The 20,377-nt window shown below is 43.4% G+C and overlaps 1 protein-coding gene across 1 annotated transcript; it reads right to left on the bottom strand.

The window, feature by feature from the left end:
- Positions 1 to 937: 937 nt before the first annotated feature.
- LOC133414932 (alpha-2Db adrenergic receptor-like) lies at positions 938 to 16,800 on the bottom strand. The gene is made up of 2 exons (XM_061700671.1): positions 16,489 to 16,800; positions 938 to 2,086 (listed from the first exon to the last, which is right to left on the bottom strand). The coding sequence occupies exons 1-2, from the start codon at positions 16,798 to 16,800 to the stop codon at positions 938 to 940; spliced, it is 1,461 nt and encodes a 486-aa protein (XP_061556655.1).
- Positions 16,801 to 20,377: the final 3,577 nt, after the last annotated feature.

The raw sequence follows: 20,377 nt of genomic DNA, 5'->3' as shown, positions 1-20,377 counted from the left end.
TTCATACGCTTCCTGTTCTCTCTGTCTGGAGCTCAGTGAATCTGCTGGCTGCACATGAATGTTTAATGCATTTAGCTATAAGGTGTCAATTGAATCTTGCTGTGTTTTGAAAAAAACTGCTATTTTTCATTTGGATCTGTTACTTTAAGTTATGTATTTACTTTGTGTTAAAGCTCAGAATGTACTGTCGGTGTGTTGTTAAATTACAGGGAAACCTCCATGATGTGCTAACAAATTATGATATTTATAATGACACAAATTGTGACACTGGAGTACCAGAGCTAAAATCCTTACTGATGAGCTACCATCCTAAAATGGTGTTGCCAAGGCGGGATTCAGCACACATGCAAAGCATGTACTCAATTACTGAGGTACATCTCCACTTATGTGTACAAATATATGACTAAACTCTCAGTCATATATTTGATTCCTCTGAAAAAATAATGTTTTGAAAACTGAAAAAACTGGAGGTCGAACAGAACAGACTGTGCTCGACTTTGGTTCTCGCTGTACTTTGAGACACCAATATCTAGTCACCAATATTTTCTTTCACCATGTGTTATATTCCTCCTAAATCCCTTTTTAGTGTCAATATTAGGATTATAGTATGCAGACATCTCACAGATCCAAGGGGAATGACTGCCCTGCAGCTATTTTCCTCAGTTAATATTCAGACTGGTAGTTGGACCTGTATATGTGAACTGTTAAACATTAAGATAGCTGAATTTGCAACCCCAACCTTCAAATATCTTATAGTCATCTTGCTCTGCCATGTTGTCCCTACAAAAAATGATAATTGAATGAACTATTGAGTAGGTAGATAATAAAGAAATCTTCAGTGTACATGGCAAGCCCTTTAATGCAGAACATTATAAAACAGTGGTAAACTAGGCTACAACTGTATACACATTTGTATTTGAGCAAATACATTCACATCTTACGTTCGTGTATGAGTCTGGAATATAATCTTCTTAAAGGACCTCCTGAAGTCTCGGTTAAAAATAGTGTAAATGATTGGGTTCAGGCAACTGTTGCAGTAGCCAATCCAGAAAAAGAGGTTGAAGAGAGCATCAGGAATCATGCATTTCTCTCTACAGAGTGCTTGGAGACTGTAAGTAAAGAAGAATGGAAACCAGCAGAGGACAAACACTCCCATCACCACTGCCAGAACAAACGTGAATCGCTTCTCCCTCATTTGTGCCACTTTGTTTTTGGACAAAGACATCTGTCTGCTTCGGAGCGTCACAGGAGAAGGGAGGAGAAAATGATGGGAGCAGTGATCGGTTGATACCCACGAAATGGAAGCACAAGATGGAGGAGAAGGCTTCAATCTGCTTGCTGGTCCCTCAGTGCCCTTTCTCGCCCCTGTTTTCCCCTTCCCACCAGCTCTCCTGGAGAAGCGGAGTGAAGCAGAAAACGAGGACAATGTTTTTATGTCATCTTCCCGGGTCCTCTCCTCTAAGTTAATACTGTCCAACTCTCCTCTCTTGTGGCTGCTGCTGTTGCTCTCTATGTTGGAAGAGCTGTGTCTTTTCTCAGTTGTTGGGTTATCCAGCTCGTGCTGGGATTTTCTGCATTTAGCTTTACCGCCTTGGGTGGTCCTATGGGCACCACCGAAACAGGTCTCAGATTGGGATGGCTGCGGCTCCAACACATTCTTAGCCACAAACACGGTGGCTCGTTGTTTGGCAACACGGTATATCTTACAGTAGACTAGTATCATGATGACCCCTGGTGCAAAGAAGGACACAAGGCAGGAAGAGAGGATGTACCACGTCTGGTTGTTGAGTAGACACTCCTGCTTCTGGGGGTCTTTGTTCTCATCCATTAAGTCGCAACTCTGCTCTGTGTGCATCATGAGAAGAGGTGGTGAAGAGATGACAATAGAGATCAGCCACACAACACTGATCATCACTTTAATCCGTTTGGGTGTCCGTTTGCGGTTGTATCTAACGGCATTTGTGACAGACCAGTAGCGGTCGAGGCTGATCGCGCAAAGATGGACAATGGATGAAGTGCAAAATAAAACATCCAGAGCCAAATAGAAAGAGCACCAGGTGGAACCAAAATACCAGTAGCCCATCACCTGAAAAGAAGAAAAAAACAATTACAAGATGACACTCCAGAGTCACGAGGAAGCTGAGTAAGAATCAATCCCATGCCAAATTAAAGAAAATGTCAAATATGCGAACCACGACACTTACAATGACCCCCATCAATAATCTTCGGTGTAACGAACTCATTTAATTCTTTACGGATCCGGGTTTTAGCCACTGAAAAACATCACGCACAACTGTACTGCATGTACAGTACTTTGGAAGTTAAGTGTCTTCATTTGACAAGGCAATTTAAATTGTCACTAAGGTGACATTGAGACAATAGAAACATATTCATGAGATCAGCTTGAATAGCAATTCATCGGCACTATTTGTTAAGCATGTTTAAGCAAAGAGATAAGTGGTAACCAAAACCAAACGGCGGCCAATATCTGGCATCGGGGAGAAAGAAATATGACCTCGGAAATATTATTGTTAGATAAAGCACAGCAGATCAAACAAAGTCAAATTACTTAAGAGAGAGAGAGAACGTATAGTACGTGCATGTGCGCATATGTGTGTGTGCGTGTAAAAGAGGCACCTAAAACAAAGGGTGGCGGGATATGCCGCTATATCAATGAAAAATGGTGTACGGACGTCAAGGAGCTAAGCACACACTGCAGCGCGCATTTGGAGTCGCTGTTCTTGAACTGTAAACCATTCTACTCGCCACATGAGTTCGCATCGTTCATACTGGCTGGAGTCTACATTCCGCCTCAAGCTAACACGCTCGCCGAACAAGTCAACGAAATTGAAAAAAAAACTCCCGGACTCACCCCTCATTATTCTCAGGTACTTTAACAAAGCTAAACTCAACCGCGAACTCCCTAAATACAAGCAGCACATCGACTGTCCTACCAGGGAAAATAATACTTTAGACCACTGCTACACTACGGTAAAAAACGCATACCGTGCTATACCTCGTGCAGCCCTGGGCTCGTCTGATCACGGCTTAATTCACTTAATACCGACGTAAAGGCAAGAACTTAAATGCGCGAAGCCTACAGTGAAAACAGTGAAAAAGTGGACCAATGAAGCCAAGATGGAACATCAAAGCTGTTTAGACTGCACAGACTGGAGTGTCTTTGAAAATCCAGCAGGCAGCCTGGATGAATATACGAACACTGTCACATCCTATATCAGTTTCTGTGAAGATGTGTGTGTACCAACAAAATCATTTCGCACATTCAACAACAACAAGCCGTGGTTCACTGCTAAACTTAAGCAGCTTCGCCAAGCAAAGGAGGATGCATATCAGAGCGGGGACAGGGTCCTGTATAATCGAGCTAGAAACCAGCTGACTAAAGAAATTAACATTGCAAAGAGGAACTATGCGTTGGAAAAACAGTTTAGCGCAAATGACTCTAAATCAGTCTGGCATGCATTCCAATCGCTGACTAATTACAAGCGACGATCCCCCCCCAAGCTGAGAACAAAAGCACACTAGCCAATGACTTGAATACCTTCTACTGCAGACTTGAAAAGGACAGTTTCAACATCACCAACATCAACTCCGTCCTCAAAAAGGCCCAGCAGAGGATGTACTTCCTGCGGCTTCTGAGAAAGCACGGCCTGCCACCGGAGCTGCTGAGGCAGTTCTACACAGCGGTCTCGGTTCTACATTGGTCATTGCACCGGACTATTGCAATATTAGTCATTCAAACTGCTCTAAGTGCTAAAGAACTCTGCATCTTTTTGCACAATTGTCAAAAAAATAAAAAATAAAAAAAATGGACCGGCATTACCAGATAACTAGCAACCCTTTACTGCTCAGTGACTGTTTTTTTCTTTTTTTGTCAATGTCTTTCTGTCTCCAAAGTGTTCTGTAAATTGACTGTCTGTTGTCGTACTATAGCGGCTCCAACCATCGGAGACAAATTCCTTGTGTGTTTTTTGGACATACTTGGCAAATAAAGATGATTCTGATTCTTTCACACGCTGTAAAGTTCTGAGATACTGATCGAAGACAACTGTGGATCATTGAAGCCAAAACTGTGGTAGCTGTAGAAGGGACAAAGATCAGCCAAATAACCACAAGACGATGTATCCAACGAGTGTTGAAGCAAGGTGCTGTGAATAATAGCTCTAGGCAGGCCAGGAATTTCACACACAAAAACAAGATCCCGGGCTGGCTTGAGTAGGTTGACGTTCCTCAGGGGAGAGACGGTTGCATGGGTTCATCCGTGGGGACGCTAGCCAGTGGGTTGAGACCGGAACCAGGGGATCTGCCTTGGTTTGGCTGCTCACCGAGGCTCGTCCTCCAAGTGCGCGGTGACGCAGCCCTCCGCCGATCTCCATCTAGCTCGCGATCCAAAAGCCTCTTGTCGATCTTTACGGCGAGAGCGATGAGAGTGTCCAAGTCGGTCGGCAGGTCTAGCGGGACTAAATCATCCTTGACGGCGGGGGATAGTCCTTGAAAAAAGGCATCGAGTAGCGCCCGATTATTCCAATGACTCTCAGCTGCTAGAATGCGAAACTCAATCGCGTAATCTGACACCCTGCGCTTGCCTTGTTGTAAGGTGACAAGGGAGCGAGCTGCCTCACGATCTGGAGTGGAAAATTGAAAAATTTGCTCCATAGTCTTTACGAAAAAAGCCCATAAATGACACGCGGCGGAATTTCGGCTCCATTCAGCAGTAGCCCACGCCTCCGCACGACCAGTCAGGTGGGAAATGACGGTGCCAACTGGTTTCTTCTCTTGAATAATTTTCATAAGACGTTCAAACTGCGAGGCCACCTGTTTCATCATATTGTCCTGATGCCTTGACAGTCCCTCTAGATGAAGGTGAAGGGCAGCAATCTGCTCATCCAGCTTACAGAGGTGTTGACCCTGTGCTTGAAGGGCTTTGCGCACCGGGTCTGAGTCTGCTGGCTCCATGTTATGGCCAGTTCGTTCTGTCATGAACGGAACAGAGGATAGGACCCAAAAATGCACGACTCCAAAACAAATGGACAGTTTCCAAAAAGAGAGCTGTAATCGACGGGCATAGGTCGGTACACAGGCAGGCAATCCAAGAAAGGCAACAGTATCCAAAAACATGAGGCAAAGAGGCACGGTCGATAATCGGAACAGGGTCAAGTCTTACTGTGAGTCTGTGACGCGGAAACAAGGAATGCTGGAACGCGACGACAAGGTACAACGAACTGGCAACGAGAGGGAATGAGACACGAGGTTAAATACAAGGGGTAATTAGGGTGAACGAGGCACAGGTGGTGAAGATGCTCACAGGAGCAGGTGTGTGTGAAACAGGGGGGAGGACAAAACCCGGAACACACACACATGACACCCTCTTCTCTGGCTCTGTGCTCAGGGGAGAGCCTTGAAGTGACATCAGAAGAGGAAGTGACATCAGACGCTGCTCCGGTCACTCGACGCTGTGTGCATCCGAGAGACTAAGTTTTAACGCTTTTCCCCATCTCCTGACATTTTTAAGTTTTACTCTTACCTTTGTTTTAACTTTGTAAGGCTCTTTTGAATCTTACTACTAGCCCTGTGAGCATTAGCCCCAAGCAGCTAGCTAACCGCGAAGAGTCTGTTCAGACGCACATAAGATTCACTCCTTGAGGTAGTCCTATTCCTACTCAGTTTACTGGCTCCCACACGTTAGTCATAGGTGACTCCATCACTTGTAACATCAAGTTTAAAAACTCAGCCAATGTAATGTTTATTCCTGGGCCCAGACTAACCAACATTGACGCTAGCCTTGGGGAGCTGATTCGCAATAGGCCTAAACACCAGCATGGAGCTAAAAACACTAGGGACTCAGCTATGTACATGTCAGCTCCAATGATACAAAGATGAGGCAATCAGAGTTTAAAAAGAGAAACATATGTGGGACCCATGGTAGTGATGTTGTTGGACAATATTGGGTTCCTAAGTGAAATAACATAAATGCTTCCTACCATGTAATTTTTGTATGTTTAATTTTGTTACAATATGTTTATGTACAGTGACCACAGTAATTTACTAGTGGCTAATCATAAAAAGAGTTGTTGAAGTTCATAAAGGCACCTGAGACAGCTATGGGGTCCTTCAAACCAGGAAAAAGGGTCCTGTAAAATGCAGTAGACAGTATCCAGCTATAATGGCTGTAATTGTTGCTGATGTGTGCGTGTTGCAGTAAAGGAGATCACTTCTCAAAACCCCCCGCATGCTTGTATTTATTTATATCCATGTGTGCGACAAATATTGGAGGCACCGCTGGGATGACTGACGCTTAGCTCATGGTGATTTTTACACATGCCACCCTGGTGAAGATGGAGCGCAAACTCAGGGGCACCCGCACACGCGCCGTGCATGTTGAGAGGAGTAGAAGAGCACGTAGCAGCGGAGGTGTGGTGATGTCATAGACAATGGATTTAGAGGAGCTGGCAGAGATAGTGTCTCACAAATTCTGGCTTTTACAACTTGACCAGCTAAAGCATGTGTGCATGGAGGCCAAAATCCAAAGTGAAAATATCACAACAAAGCGAGCGTTAATCAGAAACATTAGGGAATCTATGGACAGTGTTATTGATGAAGAAGAATATGAAGTTGCAACGTGTTACCTAAGAAAAATATTAAAACCCACTGAGCAAACACAAAATGTGGGAAATAGTGACGAAGAGGAAAATACAATGAGGACGGCACAGCACAGCCATGAACCAGGTGATGAAGTTAGCTTGTCAGAGAAATGCTCACAGCTACTATTAAAGAGCCAAGTGCTTCAAGAGGAAGTGAGGAGGTTCAGTGAAAAGGTGATTTCAACCCCGTTCGACCAAATCTTGATGCCTCCAGCTGTGAACAGGTTTCCGAAAGTCACAATCAGGAGATAATTTAACATTGGTGGACAGATTGGAGAAAAGGGACAAAAAGACAGACTCTCATTCACCAACTTAATGCATCAGATTGACCGAGGCTTCAGCAAGGGACACAGTGAAACTGAGATAATTGAAGCAGTGGTGAAGGTAATAAGTCCAGCTTTGAGTCCTGCTGGAGATAAAGAGGGACCTTACCCTTCCGCAACTGAGGACCATACTTAAGGGATATTTTAAGGAAGACAGTTCAACTGACCTTTACCACAGACTGCTGAGGATTCCACAAGACAACAGGGAGTCCCCTCAAAACTCTCTCTTTAGAGCCATTGAGTTCAAGGAAAGGCTGTTAATTGCTTCAAGAGATGGAGGATCAGATGAACAGCACAGTACAGAGCTGGTTCAAAAGAAATTCTTGAGGTCAGTTAGTACTGGGCTGTTAAGTGATCACGTAAAGTTTCAGTTTAAACCCTATCTCGATGGCCTGAGAGTAACAGAAGAGATTTTGATTGAGAAAATGAACGAGGCTGCTAGTGTTGAAGTAGAGAGGCAGTCGAAGCAAAGGAAAAACATCTCAAAAGTCAATGAAGTACATGCAGAAGTTCAAGTCAGTCGATCAAGCCAGAGTCCAGCTGCAGCCAGAGTCGGGGTTCAAGAACAGTCAGCGGAAGTTGCAAGGCCTAAGAGTCGTAATGCACAAACCTCGGATACTTCCAAAGAGTCAGGACTTCATGAAACTGTCAGGTTGCTGCAAGTGAAAATGGCTGAAATCAGAAGAAATCTAGCTCATCCTCAAGGGCAGATGAAAACAATTTGAAGGGCTAAGAGAGGGTGCAGAGTGTGTCAGGAGCAGGACATTGATGACCAATGTGAACACTGTTTTAAGTGTGGGCAGTCAAGAAATTTCTCTAGAGGCTGTAGGGGGCAGAAGCTGTATGGGGAAAAATCTGATGGCATGAATGTAACCATTCAGATGGTCTCTCCGCCAAAACCAGTAGCCCCAGCAAAGGGCGTGCCAAATTCAAAGACTCATGAGCTTCTTTGTGAGAAAATTAGACAGCTGGAAACTGAGTTAGCCAAAGATGCCAATGCTAAACAGACCATAGGAGCTACGTATACAAGCCATCTTTCATTGTGTCGGTACGCTAAGTTAAAAGCTGTTATCGGGGAAAAATGCATTGGAGACTGTAGTTTTGAGGGAGTACCAACAAAAGCACTGTGGGATACAGGTTCACAGGTCACCATTATGAATGAGAACTGGAGAAAAACGTGCCTTCCGAAAACCAGGCTAAGAAGCTGAGAAGACATCTTGGGTGAAGGTGAGACTCTTGTGGGAAGAGTAGCGAATCAGACACCAATAACATTTGCTGGATGGGTGGAGCTGAAATTCAAGATGGGATTGCACAATAGCCCAAATCCAGGGATGCTTGTGCCTGTGCTGGTATCGAATGAGCCAGAGGTAGCAGACCCACCGATTATTGGCTATAATGGGATCAAACAGTGAGTTTGTTATGGAATCGAACAGCAACCAGATGTGACACTTGCCGTTGTTAGAGACGCATTTGCCGTTAACTGTAAAAAAGCAACTGGGCTGATTGACATTGTACGTAGCAGTGACCAAGATGACAAGGAGGGGTTGGTCAAAGTGGGGAGACGAAAGACTAATTCCAACTGGTCAGACAAAAGAGATCAAGTGGAGTGTGAGAACAGGGGCCCACCTTACAGACCAGGAAGTTGTCTTTAAACTGGAGCTCTTTGGAATCTCAGAGTTGCCAGGAGGGGTCAAGGTTCAAGAAAGTGTGATTCGCCTACCAAAGGGGCACTTGTCCTAAGTGTCCATCCCAGTCACAAACAAAAGTACCCATGACATCACTCTCACTCCTCGCACAGTGATAGGAAGTCCATTTACCCTGTGGATGTCAGACCAGTAAGCAAAAACAAGTCAACAAGTGGAAACAAAGAGGGTGGACCAACACCTGCAGCAGTTCGCACCAACAGAAAAAAACAGAGCAAGTGGAGGTGAAGAAAATGACCAACAGTTGAACAATAACAAAGAGGATCTATGGGACCCCCCCCCCCCCCCTTCATCTCCACTTCACAAGGAGATGAAGGAGTATTTAGAGGACCTACTGAATCGTGGATGGATCCAGAAATCTCGATCCCCATACTCATCACCCATTGTATGTATACGAAAAAAGGATGACAGTCTACATCTATGCATGGAGTATCCTGAGTTAAATAGAAGTCTATTCCAGATTGCCACCCCATCCCTCGTGTACAAGATATGCTGAACAGTCTGAGTGGAATTGCATGGTTCTCCGTGTTGGACCAGGGCAAGGTATATACCGTCAGGCATTCCTGGAAGAAAGTCGTAGACCACTCATCGCTTTCATAATGCCTTGGAATTTATATGAGTGGATAAGGATCCCCTTTGGTCTGTTCTTGGCTCCAGCAGAGTTCCAGCGTAGTATGGAGGAGTGCCTGGAAGGATTGAGAGATGAAACGTCCCAGCCATATCTAGATGACAATCTTGTCCACAGCCCGTCATTTCAAGATCACCTCCATGACCTAAGAGAGGTCTTGCGCTGCTATCAGAAACATGGCGTGAAGTTGACAACCATGGATGTGTCCCGTTATCATTTCCGCAGTGTTCCAGAGTTGAAAAAGAACAAATGACACCCATTTTAACATAAATCTCTTCAAAAGAGAGAGAGAGAAGAACGACGTATCTGTCTTCTTAAGGGAAAGGAATAAGCTATGCGTCAACCAGGGCGGTACCTTGTAAAGGAAATCTACAACTCGATCTCAGTTAGTACTTCCTGCATCATTTCATCAACTGGTCTACCAGGAACTGTATGAAAAAATAGGACATCTTGGGGTGTGAGTGGAAACTGAGCCTCATTCGTGAACAATTTTATTGGCCACATATGCAGAGAGCTGTCTCATTTTGTGACACAGGTGTGAAGTTGCCTCAAACAGAAGCGTCCAGTCTATGTGTTTCCACCAGAGAATGGTTCTGGAAGGGCACTAGGACACGAACCTCTACTGCCCTGCAACTTTCTGCATGTGGAAGAGGAAATGTTGGATACAAAGGAAGAAAAGAAACAAATCTCAATGCCAAAAGGATGGCAGAAAAGACAGTTAAGACAGGAAGAGACCGATTCAGAAAGCAGTTCAGACAATGTCGATGGTTGGAGAGGTATGACCACTCATCCAGTTGAAACATTGGGCCAGCCAAGACATCAGCTGCAAGTTGAAGCGGAAGAATTTCATCCAAGAATGAGGGAAGATCAGGTCGATGAAAGAGATGAGCAATCAGGCGTCGGTGATCATGATGATGGTGGTGTGGTGGAGCCTGAGAGACAGTTGTCATCTATGGAGATGGACGCAGGGAGGGAGGTGATGAAGCAGGCGAGAGAGACTGACCCACAGCCGTCACATCTGAGAAAGCATCTTTTTCGAAACAGACGGCCACCCAAAACACTTACGACTTACCTTACTCTAGGTTAACCCTCAGTCACACAAAGATACAAGTAGTTTTCGCAGTTCAAAGTGATAGTCAAAGTGACACTGAGTTTGTTGTAATATTAAGCAATTTCAATATTAAGCAGATAGCATGAGTTAAATGTCACAGTGAAGTGTGGAAGTTATTTGTTGCACATTATTAGAGACACTGTACCAGATATCAAGAACTTGACCCATATAAAGAAATATGTGTATGTGAGGCATACAGTATTTTATGTGTTAGTTAATGAGGTTATGGGAGCCTTTCACTCTGAGATACATTGCCTGTATAAAGAACGGAGTATAACACAGATATCACCTGGCCAGTGACGTCTTCGACTGACATGCGTGAAATTGGAGATAGATGCCATGCTTAAGACTGTGGGGCCACAGACTGACTCCAACGACTTCCATTCCTCAGCGGTTGTTGACAAATTTTCTCTGAGACAGTCAAAATGTCGAGACGACATTTATTTTGGAAGGGAGAGTGTGGGAACCATGGTAGTGATGTTGTTGGACAATATTGGGTTCCTCAGTGAAATAACAAATGGTTCTGACTATATATATATATCCTTCTTATTTTTCCGAAATGATTTGTCTTAAGGTGGCACGGTGGGGGACTGGTTAGCATAGCCGCCTCATAGTTCTGAGGACAAGGGTTCAAATCCCGGCCCCGCCTGTGTGGAGTTTGCATGTTCTCTGCGTGCCTGCGTGGGTTTCTCCGGGTACTCCGATTTCCTCCCACATCCCAAAAACATGCATGGTATGTTAATTGAAGACTCTAAATTGCCCCGAGGTGTGATTGTGAGTGTGAATGGTTGTGTGTTTATATGTGCCCTGCGATTGGCTGGCAACCAAGCTGTACCCCGCCTCCTGCCCGTTGATAGCTGGGATAGACTCCCGCGACCCGTGTGAGGATAAGCGGCTCAGAAAATGGATGGATGGATGGATTGTGACACCTCATCAATACTATTATTACTCAACCTCAGCGCTGCCTTTACCGTTGATCACAGTATACTACTAGATTGCCTCGAAATGTGTATCAGTATTACAGGTCCAGCTCTTTCTTGGTTTAGAGCTTTTCTCTCGGGTAGGACGCACTGTGTAATGCATGGTAATGTGGCCCTCCTATCTCACTGACTTAGTTGTACCGTATGTTCCGTCCCCATACCTACGATCGCAAAATGCTGGTCTTTTGGTGATTCCGAGAGACAGAAAGAGGTGCGCAGGCTCTCGAGCATTTTCTATTCGGGCTCCAGTACTCTGGAATACCCTACCCGGAGATATTAGAGCTGCTACCTCAGTAGAAATGTTTAAATCCCAACTTAAGACTGATTTCTACTCTTTGGCATTTAGTTAATGTACATGTAGGTCTGTTTTACTGCCACTTGACATATCTCCTCCCACCTTGTCTCCTGCTGGGAGAGAGGGGGGAGGTGACGTTGACCGAATAGGAGTCTTCTGCTGTTTGGGTTTTGCACCGACTAAGTGCGACAAGATCTAAAGTGGACCACTTCCCTCTGAGTAATTGCCATGGAAGATTCTGCTCTGACCGACCGGGCCAGGTCCTGAGGCAGAACTACCGAAGGCGTCTACCCTGTGGCGCCTTTTGATGTTGCCCATTCGACATCCATTGCAGCCTGGTCATCCTGGAAGGAGGATCCCCCAATCTGCGGTCCCTTTTCAAGGTTTCGTTTTTCCCCAAATGGGGTTTTGAGTTTTTCTTGCCCAATTGGTGGGTTTAGAGTAGAGGATGTTTTTTAACATCGGCTGGTAACTGTAGGCTGTAGGCTACTGCTAACTGTAGGCTTGTGAAGCCCTTTGAGACACTTTTGTGATTAAGGGCTATACAAAAAAGGGCTATACAAAAAAAACAAATCTGGGTCATGGATTCAAAATGAGATTTTTCAATGTGCAGTTAATTTTTTTTTAACAAATTCATTCAAGTGTTATAAAAGTATAACAAATACATTTTACATTTAAAAGTGAATAAAAAGATTACTTTAATAGGTGTACTCATTCATGTTGAGCTGACACTTGAGTTTACTGTAAAATTATGGTTGCAGTGGTGTACAGTCAGGGCCTACAAAGAATTCCCTGCTGGTAAAAATACAATGAGAAACACTGACCTACATTTACAACCTAAATGAAATTTTATAAATTTATTTTCAACAGTCTAGTATCCTCATTTCACAGCCATTCACTTGGCTGCCCAGCTTCCAGTAGTGTGTATTTTACATTTGTCCTTTTTTTGTCCAATCAGATTTCAGCTTCTATGTTGCTATGTCAATGTAATGTATCCAGGACCTTCAGACTCAAGAGTGCTTATGATCCATACATAGTATTAGAAAAAGCCTTTTTAAAATTTAACCAATCAGATTGCACAGGCTTAAGACCTTTTCACACTGCACTTGGCAATGCGATTGACCTCCGCGACTTTTCCATTCATTGTGTATGTACTGAGGGGGTGAATGCTTGTTTTGCCGTCTCGTCTGAGCAGGGCAACAATTTAGAGGGTATCTGACGCTGATGCCCTCTGGTAGGCTGTTTCACAGGTGTTCTAGTTTTTGGAATGATTAAAAGGCCACTGCCAGAGGACCTCAGGACCTGCGAGGACTGATTAGATCAAAGCATATTGGATTGATATGATGACCCAAGACCATTGAGACATTAAAAACTAATAAAACCATTCAAATTGATCCTGAAACACACGGGGAGCCAATGCAGTTTTGCAAGGCGCTGCCAGGCCCACTGGGAGCAATTTAGGGTTCAGTGTGTTGCCCAAGGACACTTCGACAGTGGACAGTTGGAGCCAGGATTTGAACCGTTTGACCCTTCGTTCACTGGACGACCCGCCTCATTGTTGGCGTTGTGTTACACCCCATAATTTTTTGATAATTTAAAGATCTCACTGGGCGTCCGCGGCAGTCACGGCCTGTCTTGTTTGCTTGTCCGCGTTTGCTCATGACCATCAACTCGTTTGCAACCATCTCTGTGGGCAGCCATTTTGGGTACGTACATGTTTTCGCCTACTTCTGTCAGTGCTGAGCTAATCAAATTATGGCCACGTGTTTATGTCCCACCCATTTTCCCAGGCTGTTGGGGCTGTTTATTGCCTGTTGTTAAATATATTTTAGAAGTTATCATTTATTTGCTTAGCTTGCATTAGTATTATGGACGATTTTTAGCAAGGAAGATGCCTCGCCTTCAAGAAGATGACTCAGCATCATCCGATGGAAGGGCGCCTTGACCAAGGACGTGATCGGATGTGGTCGGGGACGTGACAGATGTTGGTCCAATGTTTTGTGTTGTGTCTTGCTGCTTGGAACGTTATGTCTTGTAAAACCCTCCTATTTTCCAATAATTGCAGGAGCGACGGGAGAGATTGTTTAGAGCGTGTTGAGAGGCTGTAAACTGAACAATCTCCCATACGTCCTCCTCATGAGAAAGAGAAACCAGTGTATTCATTCCTTTTGTGCATTTTTATTGGTGTTGGGTGAGATAAATCCAACATTAAAATTGGTCCTTCGAGCCGGATGTCAATACACCCGAGGATTCCAGTTGTGGAGCCGACATCCAGTTAAGAGACCGTGGCCACGGCAATTGAGACCCTTTCCGGGACTGGTCTTCATTCTTCTCAACTGGGATCTGAAGGTTGACGACAATCCACAGGATTGAAGACGACTTTGGTGAGTTAAATTTTAACAATTTTTTTTGGAAAAAGGATTAAAGAGTGAGTGAATTGCGCGACGAAGAAGTCTGCGGCAGAATAAACCTTGTGTAATACTAGTCACTGGCAAGTAAGCTAGGACGGCGGAGTCCTGTACGTACTTAAATTCCGTGTTTCTGTGTTTCCGTGTGTTTGTAAAAACTTTACTAATATGGTGTGAATGTGTAAAAGTATGAATGTATAAGACTGGATTGTAAGTGGCAACTGGGTTTGGAAGCTGTGGCAAGTATCCGCCGGCTCCCTCTATTGGTATTTGACGATCCCTGAATTAAATGTTCAAAATGTAAACAATGTAACAGTGGCTGAATTTTTTATTTTTTTTATCCACTACAGTATATTTGTTGAGTACAGTTCAGTTGTATATAATTTTTAAGTTGAATACAGATGTATTTCATAATCGTATAATTCTTTGTTTCCAAATATTTATTTAGGTGCAATTTTTATTTCACTTTTGTGTTCAAAATATCCATCCATTCTCAACACCGCTTATCCTGTTTAGGGTCGTGGGGCGCGGGAGCCTACCCCAGCTGACTTCGGGCAAAAGGCAGACTACACCCTGAACTGAGTGGGAACTGAGCCCAGGTTGCTCGCACCGAAGTTAGGCAAGTGTACCACTACACCATAAGTCACTGTTCAAAATGTTTGCGTTGAATTCATTACTTATGTACATTTGACTATATTACTGGCAAATACGTTTTAACAAAGAAACCCCTGCCTTGACGTTGATGAACACTGACTCTGACACTACTGTATTTTAATGTTGGTCATTCTGGTGGTGCTAGATATTAGTACTTCCAGAATGATATGTATTTGGTTTAGATATTCTCGTTCCAAGTATTTTCGGGAGTGGTACTTTGTATGAAACATTTGAGAAGCACAAATCTACAACCACTGTAACTTGTCCTCCTCCATTTAAAAGCAACACAATGGTGCCTACTTTATATACTGTAGTGTCATGCTGGTTCCATGTAACTTGCATCTCTTCTAGGACCAGTAAAATGGGGGAGGGGGGCGGGGGGGGGGGGGGGGGGCGCTTGTCTGTCAGTCAGTGCAAGACAACCAGTAACCAGAGAGAAAGAGAATAAGAATCAACTGAGCGTGCAGATGTTTGCTAGGGCTTTCATAAATGGTGTCCTAAGATGAACGTTAACACATACTGCAGCGACACAGTGATGACTTGTTAGCACATCTGCCTCACATTTCTGAGGACCGGGGTTCAAATCCCGGCCACGCCTGTGTGGAGTTTGCATGTTCTCCCCGTGCCTGCGTGGGTTATCTCCGGGTACTCCGGTTTCCTACCACATCCCAAAATCATGCGTGGTCGGTTGATTGAAGACTCTAAATTGCCCGTAGGTGTGAATGCGAGTATGAATGGTTGTTTGTTTATATGTGCCCATGCGCCCCCTGCCCGATGATAACTGGGATAGGCTCCAGCACGCCCGCGACGCTAGTGAGGAGAAGCGGCTCAGAAAATGGATGGATGGATGAATGGAGGAATTACGGTCCAAAAGAGCATCAAATTCATTTATTTATTTATTTTCAATCATTGGGTTATGTGAAATTTGTGCTGCCGGCTCCCCACGGCGCGCGTGAACTGGGCCAGTTTGTCCATGACTCCCGGGCAACGTTTCCCACGCAGTCCACCCCTGCTGGTGTCCACCTGATGTCAATGGTGCCTCATTTGTTGATGTGGCCAATGTGACGTTCACAATGCAAGCCACGTGACCACGTGGGCACCGTTGACATCATTTTCAGTGGAGCGCAGGGGGCAATACAAACCCAAAATGGCGGGCCACTGAGATGGCTGAAAATAGTAAATATTTCTTATTCCACAAACACAATTTTAATCAGAATACCATGTTTAGACTAGTGAGGGCACATGGAATAGATGAATGAAAATAAAATGTAACTAAAGGTAATCAAAATTCTTATATCAAGATATGTGATTATTCAGACCGTGTTCTTATTTGACACCATAATAAATAATAACTGAATAACTAGGTTGGTTTTGAAAGTAACATTGCAGTGATAATAATAAAACACTGAATTGGGAAAAAAAAACAAAAAACAATTGAGTCTTTCACAGGTCAAGGTTTGCAAGCAGCTGAATCCATATGATTTTTGCTGTGTTGTATGTTTATGTTTTCATGTTTAATACTGTAAATCACATTAGTTACAAAGACTGACTTTTGTTGTATTTTCAGTGCAATGATCATTTTCCCCCAAATATTTGTTGATTATTTTGCATCCAGTATGCATCTCACCAACACATCTAATTTCAGAGAAAATGATGATTTACAACAGTCAGAAAACCCCACTCAGCGATTTAATGATGGAATGATGAATCTTATGTTTTATCCTCACCTCATTGGCCAAGGAGAAGGGGATGACCAGCGTCGCCACCAGTATGTCCGCTGAAGCCAGAGACACCAGAAAAAGATTTTGAGGTGCCCGCAAGGCACGGCTGGTAAACACAGCCACCACAACCAGCACATTCCCCACAACCGTCATGAGGATGATGACCGTGACAATCAGCATGATGAGCATGGATGCCGCCTGGGAGTGCGGATGGAGAGGAGCAGACCTTGACGAGGAACAGGACGCCTTGCTAATATTCTCCAAAGAAGAGGTTGCGGGGACAGTGGCCATTACAGGTAAGAGCACATCTGAGTCCATTCTTCTCAAATCACAGTCTCTATTTTTTTACCGTATTGCATTCAAACGAGACTCTCGGTAAGAAAATGTAGTAGAAGAAAGTAGAAGACTTCTATCATGGTGGTGGAACAGTTATCAATTTAACAAATAATTCATATGTCAATGACAAAGATTACACACGTGTTTAAAATTCTCACAGCCCTTTAGTCACTATTGAAGGATTTGTATTATTTAAGATTTCAAAGTAATACATTACAAAATCCAGATGTCAAGGAAGGCTGTTCTACTTGTTTCCAACAATGTCATTCTTAAGTTGGAGAACAGCTGCAGTCCCAACAGCATCATATGGAGTGAAGAAGGCTTCCAAAATCTCTTCAGAAGAGAGCGAAAGAGTTCAAATGGAAAAAAGAAGCAAACAATTGGAGGAAGAAGAGGAGGAGGTAATATGTAAATAAGTAAAGAAAAAAGGTCCTCGCTTTGATGCAAGTGGTTGAAGCGCTGAGTGAAAGTGCCGCCGTTCTCCGATGCGCCACTGCTGGAAAAAAGCAGGAGGAGAGAGGGTGACATGAACGACAGAATAAGAGGTGCGCAGTGAGGAGAGTGAGAGATGTTTGAGGAGAGTATTCCGACACCCAGAAAATGAGCAAGACCGAGAGGAGAGGAGAGGAGAGGAGAGGAGAAGAGGTGCAATGAGCGATGAAAGGAATCTGACAGCAGAGTATGGAATGGCACAGGAGAGAGGGAAGAAATGAAAAGGGGAAAGAGGAAGTGCATTCGGCAATGTAGACAAAAGAGGAAAATAAAATAGGAGAGGAGACACGCAGAGAAGGGGGAAGACAAGTTGTTGGGAAATGTGGGGGCCAAGTAAGGAACAGAGGGGGAACAAATAAAGCGATAAAAAGGTATGATGAGAAATAGTCTACACCACTGGGGAAGGTTGCGGAGAGATAATACGTGGAGGAACAGGAAGCAGAGGCGGCCCTACACAATGTGGCGCCTTTGGCGAGATTTCCCATGGCGCCCTATACTCAATTGGCGATTTACATGTACGCTTACAAAAGAAATAGAACAGCATTGTTCTGATAATTATCTTTAATCGACAGATTAGATATCACCCAACTTAAAGTATAAAATTGAATTTAAAATGACCTAATTGTTGTCACTTAAAATATAAAAATGAAAAACCTCACATATCTTTTCTACTATGTAGGTATAATATGCAATGTATTTTGTCTGACATCCATTAAGATGAGATGAGAGTGACATGTTGATTAGCAGATCCAAAAACGCAGTCAACTGCGGTTTAAGACGGCATGAGAGAATGTTAAGGAATACTCAGGTGGAAATGGAGCTTAAGAAATTCAATAAAGAATGCCTTATTTATTATTGTAGTCTTTTTTGTAGTCCTGGTTTTTATACAAGGATTAGAATTATCCAGGATCAATTCATTGTCATTCAAAAGGAGATGATTGATATGACAGAAAAGCCTGCATTGATCACTTGGCGGTGCTCTTAATTTAGCTGTGTGAAACTCAAAATGATGGGTGGCCTGATCAACCTAAGGCTATATATCCAACACAATTACTCTTCTCTTGCTTCTGGATGCATCCCTCACCACAGTAGGAGGTAAGTGACACATCACAGTGTGATATGCATCCAGTCAGGGAGCAGGTTTCAATGCCAACCCATCCAAGCTTGAGCCTGTCAGAGGTACGGGTCCTCGGTCAATCACAGGGCTGACAGAGACAGACAAACATTCACGCCTACAGACAATTTCTTCAATTCTTCATTCAGACTATATTTTGGGATTGTGGGAAGAATCTGAAGAGAACCCACACAAGTGCAGGGAAAACAGGCAAGCTCCACAGAAAGATTACAAATTGAACGTGAGACCTTGCTGTGGGGGAACGAATAAACACTAATCCACAGTGCCACTCAAAAACCATCTGAGATACGATTAAATCGATTTCCAAGAAGCACTTTTCAATTTGATCTCTAAGAGGAGTGCAAGACTTTTCAGTCTTGCCTGGTTTCAAATGTTAGATGCTCTGTTCAGAAATCTTAGACTTTAGGGGGGAAAAAAACGTTTATTGTTCAGAGAAAATCATTTCTCATCAGAACCGCGCAAGCGTTTGAGCACTACTGCGTCTTTCAGCACCTGTTTGACAGAGCAAGTAGAACATCAGACTCACCATACACCGGAACAGCCTGTTACCTCTCATATCATCCCCCTACCGCAAATAACTAACCAGTAAGACCCCTGTGGCCTCATTTATGTTGCGCTTGAGGTTATTACTGCATCACTGCATTCTTTCCATTTTCCATCCAGATCTTTGATATATCAAAGATTTGCTCTTGTTCATGGCACATACAGGCAATTAGCAGCATAGATGCAAACATGTCACGATTTTGATCATTTGAGTAAGCGGACGATACGTTGAAGTATGCAAACTTACCAAATTCATGAGTTACTTCCTCAGTGTAAGAAAGTATGATGCAATGGGCGTTGTGAAGATATTCCAGAAAAAAAGTTTTTTGTGAGAATATTTTTCTTAACAATGCTTGATTTGTTATTGCCAAGTTATTCATATGAAGAACAGAAGACAGAATATTGCTTTGCAAATCAAATGAATTATTAAAACTAATAATTGGGTAAAATGTGAAAGCGGATACGGAATATTGCATCTCAATTCAGTTTTAGGATTGCGAGTATTTGAAGGGAATTATATGCATGTACAGAATAAAGAAAAAAAGATAGTACTGTGCAATGACAAAAACTATATTTGATTACAAAAGGTGGATTAAGTGACACAGCAATGGAGGTTTAACAATAACCTGGCTTGCGGACTCTGTAGAGGAAATTAACTGCGCCATTAAGTTTTTTTTGTTTTGTTTTTTTCAGAATATGTGCTTGTACGTTTTGAAGCCATCATAGCATCATCGTAGGATTGATTGTATATACTGCTGTTAACAGAAAGACACCAAGTTAGGAAAACCAAATCACATACACTATCAGGGTAGGGGTATGTGAGCACAAACAAGCTTGGACAAGAGTCATGAAATACATGTACAGTTGTTACGTATTCAGGATTTAAAAACAATTTTTTTAAACTATAATCCTGTACAGTTACTGATAAAATGGCCAGTTGTGGATTTGGGCACTTTTGGGGATTTGATGACAACATAGCCATGGAAAGTGGACCAATGAAGCAAAGATGGAACTTCAAAGCTGTTTAGACTGCACAGACTGGAGTGTCTTTGAAAATTCAGCTGGCAGCCTGGATGAATATACGGACACTGTCACATCCTATATCAGTTTCTGTGAAGAGGTTTGTGTACCAACAAAATCATTTCGGACATTCAACAACAACAAGCCGTGGTTCACTGCTAAACTTAAGCAGCTTCGCCAAGCTAAGGAAGATGCATATCAGAGCGGGGACAGGGCCCTGTATAATCGAGCTAGAAACCAGCTTACTAAAGAAATTAACATTGCAAAGAGGATCTATGCAGCAAAGTTGGAAAAACAGTTTAGCGCGAACGACTCGAAATCAGTCTGGCGTGCATTCCAATCGCTGACTAATTACAAGCGACGATCCCC

Source organism: Phycodurus eques, chromosome 2 (genome assembly GCF_024500275.1).
Source record: "Phycodurus eques isolate BA_2022a chromosome 2, UOR_Pequ_1.1, whole genome shotgun sequence".
Lineage (NCBI taxonomy): Eukaryota > Metazoa > Chordata > Actinopteri > Syngnathiformes > Syngnathidae > Phycodurus > Phycodurus eques.
This window is presented reverse-complemented; position numbering and strand designations above follow the sequence as displayed.

Excerpts from the sequence above, each read along its gene's own strand:
- LOC133414932 (XM_061700671.1), bottom strand. The coding sequence starts at position 16,800 with ATGGACTCAGATGTGCTCTTACCTGTAATGGCCACTGTCCCCGCAACC. Across the intron at positions 2,087-16,488 it reads CCTTCTCCTTGGCCAATGAG|GTGATGGGCTACTGGTATTT; the intron begins GTGAGGATAAAA and ends TCTTCTTTTCAG.